This window comes from Zingiber officinale, chromosome 7B, assembly GCF_018446385.1.
Source record: "Zingiber officinale cultivar Zhangliang chromosome 7B, Zo_v1.1, whole genome shotgun sequence".
NCBI classification, from domain to species: domain Eukaryota; kingdom Viridiplantae; phylum Streptophyta; class Magnoliopsida; order Zingiberales; family Zingiberaceae; genus Zingiber; species Zingiber officinale.
This window is the reverse complement of record NC_055999.1, coordinates 76,594,136-76,609,411: the sequence shown is the minus strand read 5'-3', so window position 1 is coordinate 76,609,411 and position 15,276 is coordinate 76,594,136. Positions and strand designations below refer to the sequence as shown.

Here is a 15,276-nt window from a genome sequence, read left to right as displayed (position 1 = left end):
TAGATATTAATTTAATTTATTTGTCCTATTCAACAACCTTTGGAGCTTATCTAAGAATAGTTGAAGCTCCGTCTATGTTGATCCAAGCTTAGTCAAAGATCACCAAGTGAGATTAAGTTCAGTGGGTGTGGATGATTTCTCATAGAAGGGACAAGACGGCTACAAACTCTAAAAAAGAGCCTATTTGAAACTAGAAACGTGTTTTGATTGCATGAGTTGAACCCAAAATAGTAAGGAAATTCTACTTTTGCTGAGTGACCATATTCAGGGGGGTGTCATTTGTAACTCAAAGAATTCATGTACAATTCCACAAAAGTACAAGGGAGTTATTGCAATTCATTCATCGAAGTTGTCTCTCTACTACCTAATACAAGAAGCACATCCATTCAAAGTCATGCCAGGACATAACCAGTCTTAGCATAAATCCTGTTTGAGATTGTTAGACTTGATGTACAACATCGAATGTAATGGATCCACCAAAGAGCAGCAACGGAGTGCCAGCAAACAGAGGTCATGTTCTCATGTCTCAGCCCAGGAAAAGTGGAATATTAAGGAAGAACAAGAGAGAAGAGGTAATGCAGAAAGGAGAATATGAACAAATGTAAGAAAAAAAACAAGGAGGCCACCCACAAAGGGAGTAGTAGGACAAGAGGAAAGAAGAATTGAAGAAGAGAATCGAGGATGAGGTTACAATCAAGTCAGTACCCTTCTGATCATTCAGCAGAACTAGTACCCAAAACAATATTTTAGACATTCAAGTTTTTTTCAGAAACAAGCATAGCATATAGTACAACCTCTGCTTATGTGTTCAATGACTTAAGCCTCAATTGAATAATGTAAAACCCCTAGAAATATAATAACTCTAGACCATAATAAACATATATGCTATATTAGAAGTAAGCAACTTGGTCATCTCTTACATTCTAATCAATCCCACTTAAATACTTTAACAGATTTAGTGTTAAGTCTTGGTCTCTCTGTCGAAACTCATTGTCAAACGTTAATACATAAACTTGAACATCTACTTACACTTTCTTTGCAACAACAAAAATTAACGGCCGAAGTTTTAAGAAATCTTGACTTCTTAAAAAGCTCAAAAACGTTAAAACCTGTAACAGAAACATATACTTATCAACTTTTACTGCAATCAAATGACTTGATTAATCATAACAAAACATAAATAAACAAAAAATTAACCATTTATTAGAAGAACTAAAATATGAATGAACAAATTGAAATATGCAACTACTCATTATGATGATGCTGTAGAATATACAAGACAATTTTCCACCACAAAAGAAGACGGTTATTGCCAGATTACTTTTCCTGGCAAAGGAGGTCAAATTCAGATACAACAAAATAATGTCATTTTAGCTCTCCTTGCTTCTCTTCATTATCGTTTAACTTTGATTGAATCAAAACTTCTTCAAGTAGATAATCATCTTGCTGGTAACTTTGGATCTAGTGAGGTAAAAGAAGCATTTGCAAAACTAAATAGAGATCTTAGTAACTTATCTTTAGGAAAAGCTCTTCCTAAAACACCACCAGTCACTTCTAAATTTTTAACATACAAAGTCAATGAGTATGACAAAAACTGAGCCTTTCTCAGGACCGTCTAGAGCTATTAGATCCATGGAAGCAAATACTTCTTCTTCCAAGTTAGATACCATAACTAGGAGAAATAGTACTTCTACTTTAGGCCCTCTCCGCCTAGAAGAAATTATAAATGTGGATAAAGATCTGACAATTTTCTCAAATGAACAATTAAATGCATTAAATCCAAAAAAACTTTATAGTCAAGGAATCTTAAATTTCTCCACCTTTGTCTATAGACATCATAGACAAGAAACTCTTTATCTTCCAGATGGAGGAGAAGTAAAACTAAGCCTTATGACTGAGGAGGCTGCTAAAAGTCTGTATCTAAGAAAACAGAATTATATACATCTTGGACTGATTGTATTTGGCCTCAGAGGCTTAACTCGAGCCAAATTAGGAGGAAAAGTTTTAGTCGTATTACATGATACTCGCTTTTCTGACACTGAAAAAACCATCATAGGACTTATTAGATATGAATGCTAATTTAGGCATTACAAACTTATGCCCTAATTTTAATATGACTATAAGTGATTTGGTAAACATATTCAAATTCACATCCAAGCCAAAGTGGATGGTCACTTCCAAGGGGATAACCTCCAATTAGACATTATCTTCTTAGGAAAAACAATGAATCATATGCATAATCATTTTAAAATCTCTCTTACAGACATGATTGAAGCCTTAACAACAAAAGACATGCACTTTTTAAAACTAAGATAATACACTTTAGAGACCTTAGCAGGATTAGAATGGAATATTAATTTACAGAACCATGATTCCACTCTAAAACCCACTACCTCACTGATGTATAAAGATAGAAATAACCAACTTTCGGTTAGATTTTCCGGATATCAACCAACTTCAATGGCACCTGAAATAGAAGCAGAAGAAGAATTAGTACCTCATGTAAATTTTACGAATCAAGCAGTCACTTACCAAACACATTTAAAAAGGCAACAACAAGTACTTAAATTACTAGGTAATAAACATTTGCAACTTCTAACAAAGCAAAGAATGGTTAACACTAATTTGATGAATCCAGCAGAATCATCAGCAACCTTTAAGCCATATGATGAAAGATTACCAGAAAGTACGGACTATAGTCAAGGACATCCACCTAGAACCAAGATAGTACCATATACAAATAATAACACTTTAGTCAGAACAACCGGAAAACTTAGACCACCAGAAATGACTTTCTTTGGAAAAGATGTTGTACTATTCTGGTTCTAGGTGGATGTCCTTAACCATAGTAGTCCTCATAGTACTTTCTAGTAATCTTACATCATATGGCTTAGAGGTTGCTGCTGATTCTGCTGGATTCATCAAATTAGTGTTAACCATTCTTTGCTTTGTTAGAAGTTGTAAATGTTTATTACCTAGTAATTTAAGTACTTGTTGTTGCCTTTTTAAATGTGTTTGGTAAATGATTGCTTGATTCATAAAATTTACATGAGGTACTAATTCTTCTTCTGCTTTTATTTCAGGTGCCATTGAAGTTGGTTGATATCCGGAAAATCTAACCGAAAGTTGGTTATTTCTATCTTTATACATCAGTGAGGTAGTGGATTTTAGAGTGGAATCATGGTTCTGTAAATTAATATTCCATTCTAATCCTGCTAAGGTCTCTGAAGTGTATTCTCTTGGTTTTAAAAAGTATATGTCTTTTGTTGTTAAGGCTTCAATCATGTCTGTAACAGAGATTTTAAAATGGTTATGCATATGATTCATTGTTTTTCCTAAGAAGATAATGTCTAATTGGAGGTTATCCCCTTGGAAGTGACCATACCCTTTGGCTTGGATGTGAATTTGAATATGTTTTACAAAATCACGTATAGTCATATTAAAATTAGGGCATAAGTATGTAATGCCTAAATTAGCATTCATATCTAATAAGTCCTATGATGGCTTTTTCAGTGTCAGAAAAGCGAGTATCATGTAATACGACTAAAACTTTTCCTCCTAATTTGGCTCGAGTTAAGCCTCTGAGGTCAAATACAATCAGTTCAAGATGTATATAATTATGTTTTCTTAGATACAGACTTTTAGCAGCCTCCTCAGTCATAAGGCCTAGTTTTACTTCTCCTCAATCTAGAAGATGAACAGCATCTTGTTTACGATGTCTATAGACAAAGGTGGAGAAATTTAAGATTCCTTGACTATAAAGTTTTTTTGGATTTAATGCATTTAATTGTTCATTTGAGAAAATTGTCAAATCTTTATCCACATCTATAACTTCTTCTAGGCGGAGAGGGCCTAAAGTAGAAGTACTATTTCTTCTAATTATGGTATCTAACCATAAAGAAGAAGTATTTACTTCCATGGATCTAACAGCTCTAGACGGTCCTGAGAAAGACTCAGTTTTTGTCAGACTCATTGGCTTTGTATGTTAAAAATTTAGAAGTGACTGGTGGTGTTTTAGGACGAGGTTTTCCTAAAGATAAGTTACTAAAATCTCTATTTAGTTTTGCAAATGCTTCTTTTACCTCACTAGATCCAAAGTTACCAACAAGATGATTATCTACTTGAAGAAGTTTTGATTCAATCAAAGTTAAACGATAATGAAGAGAAGCAAGGAGAGCTAAAATGATATTATTTTGTTGTATCTGAATTTGACCTCCTTTGCTAGGAAAAGTAATCTGGCAATAACCGTCTTCTTTTGTGGTGGAAAATTGTCTTGTATATTCTGCAGCATCATCATAACGAGTATTTTCATATTTCAATTTGTTCATTTATATTTTAGTTCTTCTAATAAATGATTAATTTTTTCTAATTTTTCGTTTATTTGTGTTTTGTTATAATTAATCAAGTCATTTGATTGTAGTAAAAGTTGATAAGTATCTGTTTCTGTTACAGGTTTTAACGTTTTTGAGTTTTTTAAGTAGTCAAGATTTCTTAAAACTTCGGCTGTTAATTTTTGTTGTTGCAAAGAAAGTATAAGTAGATGTTCAAGTTTATGTATTAACGTTTGACGATGAGCTTCAACAAAGAGACCAAGACTTAACACTAAATCTGTTAAAGTATTTAAGTGGGATTGATCAGAATGAATTAAACCAAGTTATTTTCCAGTAATAATATCTTGGAGGTTTTCTTGTGTATAAAAAAAAAAAACGCAGCCCGGTGCACGAAGCTCCCGCGATGCGGGGTCTCGAGAAAGGATCCATTGTACGCAGTCTTACCCTGCTTTTTGCAAGAGGCTGTATCCAGGATTCGAACCCGTGACCTTTTGGTCACAAAGCAACAACTTTACCATTGCACCAAGGCTCCTCTTCAGGTTTTCTTGTGTATGAATTTGAAAAAAAACTAGTTAAAAGCAGGTAGACATCAATAGCTAGGTTTTCCTTTAAAAAAATAAATTATTATGATACTGATATCAGTACAAGTACATAGTAATAGATTGTGCACATGGACACAAGCATAAAGACTTAAATACTCAAATGATTTTCTAGGGTGAATGACTTTCATCCACATTCAAATTTTCCCGAGATAGCAAGTGGTGTCGCTAGCACATCAAGGGAACCCCACAAAACAGTGGCACCATCATACCAATTCTTTTGGAACAGGACAAGGCAAACAAGATCCTGTTTCAGATTGTGGTGCTCCTATCATGATGACTTATAACTTCTAAGGAACCAAGATCAACCCCTCCTAATTTATATATCAATTCATTGAGTCTCCTATCTTAAAGGCCTCCACGTCACTATCGGCCTGCTCCACCCAACATAAAGGGGAGTCATACTATTGCTATTTCAAGCAACATGGAGTTTGTTTCACAGTTCCACGGCACCTAATCATTTCACAAATGGAGAAACCAACATACAGATGAGCAATAATGGCATGGCACATTGATTACTACCATACTGCTGGCCATCGAATAAGGAATCAGAAAAATAAATGACCAAGACAAATTGGGGCATTAGACTTATGTAAGTTACAGCAAGAAATAAGAGAAAAAATAAATCAAAGACAGAAAACAATGATGCAAGCATTTTTCATGTTATTTCACAAATTAAATTATCATACTTGTGTGTTCAAATAAAAATAAGTACCCTGCCAATAGGTTGCACAACAGCCACACTTGACGTATAAGCACTCCATATAGGAACCCATGATGAATAGCTTCTATGGGTAAGCCATGCAGCAGGCCCTTCAAACTGTTTACCAAGAGATCTCCAACCTTTCCATCCACAAAGCAAATGCCATATATGTTTTTAAAAGGGGCACAACATCATTTTAAAATTAAGAGTTTAGAAAAAATTAATAAATAATAAGATAAGCAACCAAAAGCTTAAAGATTAAATAATTTACACGAACCATAGACTATAATCCAAAACAAATTCACTTGACAAGACTCCCTCTCAGCCATTTCACCCAATAAAGTACATATCACCAGTTTGTCTGACCAGTCTATCTTATGACTCGAAGGTAGAACACAACCAAACTAACAGGTTACTAGTGCTTTATGTTCAGATAGCTTAGGAGGGAAACCCCAGTTAATCTACACACTGCATACTGGCAAGCTTGTTTATGGTGCAGAGAAGTTATGGAAAGGAAACTAACAAGATTCTAGTCATCGCTGGCCACAGGTATAAACATAGTGAAGGCTGTAAGAAAATGATCAAGAGCCCTACCTTCAAGAAATGGAATCCATTTTTCTCGGTTTCTTCCTGGACTACCACCTAGAGGATGAGCAGATCTCCAGCTAAAACCTTGTTCACGCCCCTGTAAACACATGAGAATGTTTTGCCTTTGGAAAGAACTTCGTGAGAACGAAGAATACATATCCCCTTTCCAAATATTGGTAGTTCCTTCTTCAAAACGTGAATTGGATAGTTGATCAATTTCAGATGCATCTGTAAGTTAGGACATTTGAAACCCAATCATGAATTAAGGATAACAATTGAACTAGCATAAACATTGTGATATATTGACAAAAGTGAACAAAAAATCAAAATCATATTGAAATAACAAAACACAAGAATTAATTACAAATGAGAGCATTCTATGATTGTTGATAACAATTTTGTTACCCTTGGTATCTTTCAAGATCAGCACGAACGCGAAGGTAGTGAGAGTCATAGTATACTAGTGTCAACTATCATAGGGATAGACTTGTACTCTTACTTTTTTGCATTTCAAGTTGAGAATATCGCACCTTACTAGTGGCACTATCAACTTGGTCACCACTTTCCTCAGTGGATGTCTAGATGATGCCTCTTTTATCATTGACACATGTTCCTAGTATTCAATATAACGCTTGTGAATTATGTAAGCATTATTGTGTTCCCTTTTTCCTAGGTTGTGTTTACTTGGAGCACAGGGATCCAAAATGGAGGAGTGGGAGGGGAGGGAGAAATAATGCTTCCTTGGTACCAATGGATAGAGTGAAACTAACCAAAGAGGGATCACCAAGCCTCTCCGTTTTACTGAATTCAATTTGTCCTAAATTAGAAGGACTAAAGGAGGGGGGAAAGGGAAGAGGTAAGAGATGATCATAGCTCTTTCCTTGATGAACATTGTTGATCACCAATGCCAACCATTAATTGCAGTGATGAACATGATTTATCCCTACTCTTCCTCTTCTCCTCACTTTCTTTCTCTTCAATCTAAAATTTGATGTATGGATGAGTGGGTAAGTGGGTGGGTGGCAACTGAGGAGGGATCCCTTAACCTTTGTTTTCTACAAAACTTGGTCCATCCAAAATCAAATGAATTAAAGGTGGAGAGGGAAGAAAGCAGTGAAAACCATTATGCTATTTCTTCAACAAACATTGTTAGCTACCATTATAGGCCAACAATTGTCGAACATCATTGCCGACAATCACCAGGCATCTCCATTTGCCAACCATCGTTGCCATTGCCACCTTCCCAACTTGGGATGGCAGGACTAAGGAGGTAAGAGACGAGGGTGTGAACAGAATGTATCATTCCCACTCCTTACCTCATTCAAGTGAATATGATTTTATCTTTTCTCTCCCCCTCCTCTCCCCCCTTTCCTTTCTATTCAATCTTGAGTCCTACAAGTAACATAGCCCTAGTGTCGAGCTTGTCTCCCTTTGCCCTTGCTCATGAGATGTTTTTGTCTGATTTCAGTTTCTACTAATCTAGTAATAGATTTCTGGCGGTGTCTAGCATTGAAGATTTTGATTCATGGCATGTATTACTAGATTATAAAAAGTGCATTCTAGCATCCATCATAGTTGGATTATATTATTTTCTCCTACAAATACCACAAAATGGGCAAAGCCTACTAGTCCATCTTGAAAATGTTCACATATGATTTACACCTACAGAAGATGAATACATAAACTATTTGTCATTATTTCAAGCACAAATTGCAGTTCAGCCAACTACAGAACAGTTTCTTGTGTAAGATGATAAACATGTTCTGTTGGGAAGCAATAAGCTCAAGCTGATAAGCCCACAGAAGGTAAGGAATATACCAGATGATGCTTCACTGTAACACCAAGCAGGAGTCACAATGACAGGGTTCCGCTTCCTTTTTCGCCCACTCATCATTTCAGATAGTGCTGTAGGTTTTGACACTTGCATTATATGAACATTCACCACGCCATGAGGGAGAGATGCATCTCCAGGAAAAATCTGGCTACGAGTGTCATTTTTGCCTATGTCAGATGACTGAGTAGTAACATTTTCAGGCTTTTGTTTCACACAAAAAGAAGATTGAAACTCCTTCGAGTCAGTTGCTTGTTTTTGTTTCAACAGAACACTTGTTAGCTGGTTCTGCAAATCCGTTAAACTGAAAATATCAAAAAGGTTATTTAAGGAAAGAGCCACAATATGATTGGTTATTGAGTATAGCTGGTCACTTACAGTTCATATCGAAGAAAAGCTTCTTTATTCTTGTGCAGTACCATTTTTTCCTTCCTTATTGGATAGTTCAAAATTTTACCTAAAAAAGAAATTAAAGGTGAAGAGACATGTGTTAGATGTGAATTACTCTGATAGATCACTTTCCATTACTAAATAGCAGATTGCAAGAAATAAGTAATAAAGTATTATTTATCAAGATAATATTGTGAAAAAGAAAATTTCATAATGCTCCATTATCTAGTGCTGAAGAATGGACTTCATCACTTCAGCTAGTTATCATTGAGTAACCGCGCATCAGAAATTCCCACTGACAAAGAAACCCATAGTGTTGTAACTTTTTAAGAGGGTTCAAGAATTTGGCAATCTTATGTTTAACACAGGTGTTAGTGAGTATCAAAGGTTGAGAGATATTTCATAAGTACTTGCAAATAAACAGCTGAGATATAAATCAAATTTATCATGCTAGTTATTAGGATTAAATTGAATAAATTTATTAGATAGCATTTTTGCAGATCTTTTATTTTCAGTAAAATACCTGTAAATCTAGAGCCTATTTGTTTGAATGGATAAGTTGAAGGATGGATGAATGAGGGGAAGGACGCGTTCATATATTTATTTGCTTGGTTGTTCAATTGGAAGGATGGATCAATATAAAAGGATAATTAAAAAGGATAAGCTGAAGGGATAAAGATTGTGATTTATAGTTTGTCTTTTGCCCGCCCAAATTGCATGTGCAAAGGGAGGAGTGAATGTGAACAATTAGTTAATTACTAAATTAAGCACTAAATTACTAAATTAAGAATTCACTTTATAAACAATTAGGCGACATTTGGTTGGGTGTAATATAATGGAGCTTGTAACGTAATCAAATTTGTAATGTAATGTAATGTAATCTTGATTACATTATTACGTTTGGTAATATAATGTATGTAATCTTTGATTATAATGATGGTTACATTCTTTTGTTTGGTGTCCATTATTTTGTATAAGGAATGTAATTCATATTATTATAAAATGACAAAATTATCCTACGACTTTTACCGACGGGCCGCCGCATCTCTGTCGAAGCTTGCGGCAGCCACCGGCAACTAGCGGTCGTCACCACTTGTCGCTGCCGGCGGTTGGCGGCGGGCGGCCGGCCGGCGACTGGCAGCGGGCGACCGGCGATGGCAGGCGACAAGCGGTGGCAGGGGGCGGCGACTGCCTAGGGGTATATTCGACATTCAAATTTTAGTTAAGCAATGATCTCGTAATGTAATCAAATTACATAGTATTTACTTTGTAATCCAGATTACAAAACTTCACTACCTTTTGTAATTGAGATTACATTACATTACAAGTTTAAAGTTAAACCAAACAAAATAATCAGCCTTGTAATGTAATCTTGATTACATTACAAGGCAGATTGCACCCTACCAAACGTAGCCTTAACCACATATTTGTTGTGAAATTCCCTCATGCTTTACTTGTTGTAGATTCATTAGGAGTTCCCTCATGCGTTATCACATATGCGCCAACATTGTCTTCATAAAACTAGTGCCAATGTTCACTTTTGCAAAACCGGCACCCCACGACAGTGTCATTTGTAACCTATATATAGCAATGTCATTTGTCACATGCATCATCGCATCCGCCACTCACAAGCATCAATGCCGTTTGTCGCCCATGTACCATAGCACCAACATTCGCCTCCCACAACATCAAAGTCATCCACTCACAAACGTTATTCGCCACCCACAAGACACAGTCCACATGAACCAACTTTGCTAAGCATCATACCATCGTGAATCAACTCCCGCTATACAAATCATAGCACCTCAATAGGCAAAGCAATACAAGTAAGAAAAATACATTAATTAATCACCATGGCTAATATTCTGCAAAGAAAAAATAACATCTTATTTACATTGGTTAATTACAATTGTTCATTTCATGAATTGTTGGTTATAAATTGTTGTGCGAAAGTCATATGATGGAATGAAAGAGAAGAGATAATAATAGTTATAAAGAAAAGGGTATTATTATCTCTTTTTTCACTGTTAGTTATCCTGCCACCTATTCTTCAAACTAAATAGGTAAAGGATGGATGCATAGATTGGTCATTTCATACACATGTCCGCTCAAATGAACATGCAAATAGATAGATTGGTTATTCACCCTTCCAACTGAAGAAGCTGTAAATAGATCCAGTGCAAATCTCCTAGTAAATTGCATATGTATGTACAACTATAGTGGAATAAGGAGATATGTCTACAAAGAAAGTGAAAGCCAAACCTGGAAGAACAAATTCTTGACTTGTCACCCCATTATTTGCAGACTTCAATGACGCCTTTGCAACTGATAGTTGTAAACCCTGTTCACATGAAAACAAAGACTATTCTTATACAAGTATAGTAAAGAAGGAGCTTCTAAAGTTTCAGAGAAGACAGTTTATAAAAAAATTGAAGTAATTGCACAAAAAGAATATAAAGAGAACATAGATTCTTAGAAAGTAAGGGGGTTCACCAGATTTAAATAAGTGATTAATGAAGACAGTATCCAGTTTTCTCTATCTACTTTTCATTTAAAGGAAAAAAAAAAAGAAATTTGGAAATTGAAATGAAAATTTTAAAAAGAAAAAGGAAAAATGTTTGCAATCAACTTAGTGACACCTTTATATGCTAAAAATTATTTTCTCACACAGAAAAAACTTGATATTCCCCACAAACAAGAAAGTAATACTATATAAAAATATGGAAAATGAAAATGAGGAAATGGAAATAGAAAAGTGTTTCCAGTGAAAAGAAGATTCATCAACCAAAACACTAGAATTGGCAAAAAGGAATGAAGCCCAAGTCAGAAAGAGAAACAGAAACAGTGACATATCCTATCCTATGCATATACTTGTTCTAAATTTTAATTAGGTTAGTCCGAGTCCATCTCTCAGTGGTTACCCATAGACATATTTATGGACATGTAGTGAAACTAATTCCAATATGTGATGTCTTGGCAATATTCTTTAATGACTCTTGAAAAATTATGTAATAAATTTTAACAGAATGTTACGAGAATCAATTCTCCAATTTGTTGTTATATTTTTGTAATTTGTTGTTCTAAAACTTAAATTTGATTGATCAAGTAAAAGGGCATTATAGATCAAAACTAATTTAACTCCGCCCATGACGAACCATTCATGGTCGGTCCCAAGCCCGGATAAAGGAGGAGAATTTTAGTTGACTTTCGAACTCTTTTAGGCGCGCTGATTATCACCACAGAAGAGTACCTAAATTGTACCATTTCATCTGGAGATTAAGACTTCGAACCATATTTTAAGCTTGCTTGTAATACCATAAGACCTGCACCCATGGAGGTGATTATCTGTATTTTTATTGAAGAAAATAGCTACATTACCAACGGATATAGAATGTGAACAGATTTTCATGCGACATTCAATAATCACATTTGCTCTGGGCGTTGGGAACATAAACAAAAATTATAGAGGAAACTTTAACTACATTAAGTTGTTGAATTCAATACCTTTGGCAATTTTCCTTTTTTCTTGAGCAACTTCAAATGCATTCTCTGTATGTAATGCATCGTATGGTAGCGAGAATGTTTGGTAACCAACCTCTCCGCGACCTCTGGGTTTGCTGTCAACCATTCTGATACCTCTTTTGCGTTAACCAGCTCATCTCTGTCCAACGATTCCAGCCATCTATAGGCAGGTTTCCAAAGGTCGGTGCGTTGGAATCTGTATGGAAACTCCGCCAAATCGCTCACGGAGACCTACAAGGGCACTAGCTTTAAGTGCTCGGAGAAACTTGCAAGCTTTTATGAAGAATTATGTTAATGGATTCCCGTACCTGATTTAAACCCGAGGAAGCCTCGTGGAAGGAGAGAATCCAGAGGTGAAGCTGGGAACGGGGTGGGAGCTGGGTGTCGACAGGAAAAGAGGCGGAATTGGCGTCGATGAAGCTGTCAATCTCGGACGCCGAGGGGTAGTGGTCAATCGGGAGCGAGGCGAGCCAAGCTCGGGCCATCGCCTCCCATGGTGGCGCCGCCGAGCATTGTGAAGTAGAAGGGAGAGGTGGAGGGTTGGGAGTGGAGTCAGGATTTCGGTATGACGGGGAGGGAGGGAGGGCTTCTCCGGCGACAAGGCCTGGGAGGGGAAGGGATTCTGCCATCAGGGCGAAGGGGATCGCAATCCGCGCTTCGCTTCCGCGACGAAGAGTGGCAGGAGGAGTCCGATGAACTTGGGCTTGATCCGTTGGGGTTTAGATTACGTCATAAATAAAAGGGTGTCCGATGCCTTTTTTTATTTTTTTTTATCAATTTTTTTTAAATTTCTAAAAATATTCTTATTTTCATAATTATTATTATATAAAAATAATTTAATATAGGATCGTAATTATTAATTATAATTTCATTCTATTAATTATAATTTGTACTCCCTTCTCTTGTTAGATTATATTGTTGTAATAGTACGGTTGCTTGTTTATATTTTGTATGATTATTTTATAAGAATATGAAGCTAAAAGTAAAATAGATATTAGATAAATATAAATGAGTGAATCAAACTTGATTCGGATTAAATTGGATTTAAATCGGTTCAGTAGATCGAATGGGTTCAGTCCAAATTATTGAGTTGTGAAATGTTGACATAGAAAATGACGTGACAAAAGATTTAGTTCATTTTTATGATATGAATGAGGATAAAGATAAGCTATATTATATGGATAGAGATAAAGCTTAATTCAAATAAGATCTGATAAGAGTTGATCTTGATAAAGATTTGATCTAACTCTATAAAAGGAGTCGAAAGCTCTACGTTTAAGAAATTTATTCTTTATTTTAGTCTCCATCGCTGCACTCAATGAACGTGCTAGGAAGCTTTACAATCGGAGAAGCTCCAAAAAGGATATGCTGAGCTCAGGACTTCCAGATCGACCGTAATAATTTGTTTGTACTTTCGTTTACAAGTTGCGCTTTATTTTTTATATCTTATTTGTGCTTGAACTCTAAATTGTAAGACAGATTTCTCTGCCTCCGAAAAATTTCAGAAAGGAGACCACAAGTGTGTTGGGACCTTGATATCCGCTAGAGGGGAGGTGAATATCATCTCACCCAAAACGTCGCTTCCTATAATGGTTAGTACGCACGACGGAATACAAAAATAAATATTAACAAGAGAAAGCAAACCTAACACATTGATTTAACGTAGTTCAAAGATAGAGGTCATACTTCAGGTCTGTCCGTAAGGTGGACGATCTTGATCCGTCGGTGGATGATTTCCCGGAGAACCTCCGGCTAGCTCAATCTCCTTGTGGGTGGAGAAACCTCACCACAATCTTGCTCAAGAACACTTAAAACACACAAGAGGGCTTGGGTAGACTTCTAATAGGGTTAACCACCTCTATTTCGTCAGTCATGCCCAAGCACCTTAAGCTCTATTAAATAGAGCTCGGAAGGAAAACACCAAGCTATTTTCCCATCACCAGTCGACTGGTCCTAAGTGAAATTCAACCGTTACAAGCCAACGATCGGCTACTAATCGACTGATGAAAATACTAGTCAACTGCTACAGTGATGCTACAGTAGCACTAAAATTTTACCCTGAGTACAGTCTCTCATGCACACGTCCTTGCCCGCACAACCTAGACCTAGCCTTCTAGCCTCCTCAATCAGCCTCACGCCCCTCATATGCCTCCCTATCCTTCACATCTTACCTTCTAGAACTTCCATCGGCCTTGTCATTGTTGTCGGGTCTGCACCGCCAAGAGCCACACTCCGAGACTTCATCCTTTGCCAAGTCACACTTGGATTTACCTTGCCAAGACTACATGTTTGGACTTACACCGCAAAGACTCACCCTTGGACTTTTCCTTTGCCAAGATCACACTTGAACTTTTTTCTTGTTATACATGTATCCTGCACACTCACAATACATATCAAATACAACAATAAACATAACTTAAACTTTTGTCCAAACATCAAAACCTATGACACTTAGATTGCTCCAACAAAGTGGACGGGTGTCTCATGTGATTAGGTTGTGGATGTACTGACCCTAGAGGGTTGGCAATCAAGTAAATCTCGCGTGTTCTATCTTATTATTTTATTTATATAGTTCGCTGCACAGTAATTCTAATAGAATAAACACACAATGAAACTAAAGAAAGTAATTAATCGAGATTCACCCCTCTTCTCTCGACCCCACCAATTCTACACTAAGGAGAGTTTCGCTCAGCGCTTGCCACATCGGTGACCGAGACAGCTTAAAGGAATTGAGGCACTTGAAAGCGGATAAGCTATGATAAGCTTGGATCAGATCAGTTTTGACTGAGGCACCTCAAAGGCATAGAGGTGTTAGGATGTATACTAAAAGCCTAGCTTTTGGTATAAACATTTATCTAGAAATAAGAATCACATTGGTCAAATGTCTACATTTATGATAAATATAGTTGTTCAATTAATTTATATTGTAGATAACATGGTATGTGGTGTCACACACAGAGGATCATGTTATAAGCACCTTATAAATTATAAACAGTAGCTCACGACCAAGATGGAAAGGAACAAACCATTAGAAGGTCGTAGTGTAATTAGGTATTAGTTTATCTTAACTATATAATTACACTAATACACTTAGAGTGTATTGAGTAGGACCATTAGAGGTCGTTTCTTTTATACTAACTTTATAAAGGAACAAAGACCTCAGTTATTATGGAAGTGTGTGCTCTTAATCCTAATATAATAACAAGCACATATATTTGATATTTATTTCTTTAATTTATCAATGGGTGAGATTTAGTTCGATAAATCAATAAGCCCGATAAGTTGGGAAATGATATCACTTATAGTGTGTGT

The 15,276-nt window shown here is 36.2% G+C and overlaps 1 protein-coding gene across 2 annotated transcripts in view; it reads right to left on the bottom strand.

Annotated features, from left to right (window-relative positions):
• LOC122006047 overlaps window positions 1-12,689 on the bottom strand; it is a 28,197-nt gene extending 15,508 nt beyond the window's left edge. For both annotated transcript variants that reach the window (XM_042561369.1, XM_042561370.1), the window contains exons 1-7: window positions 12,273-12,689; window positions 11,947-12,195; window positions 10,705-10,783; window positions 8,431-8,509; window positions 8,040-8,356; window positions 6,228-6,449; window positions 5,646-5,773 (exon numbers count right to left, since the gene is read on the bottom strand). In XM_042561369.1, the coding sequence (XP_042417303.1) occupies window positions 5,646-5,773; window positions 6,228-6,449; window positions 8,040-8,356; window positions 8,431-8,509; window positions 10,705-10,783; window positions 11,947-12,195; window positions 12,273-12,593 (1,395 nt within the window). In that variant the 5' untranslated portion in view covers window positions 12,594-12,689. The remainder of the gene's footprint in view (window positions 1-5,645; window positions 5,774-6,227; window positions 6,450-8,039; window positions 8,357-8,430; window positions 8,510-10,704; window positions 10,784-11,946; window positions 12,196-12,272) is intronic.
• Window positions 12,690-15,276: the final 2,587 nt, after the last annotated feature.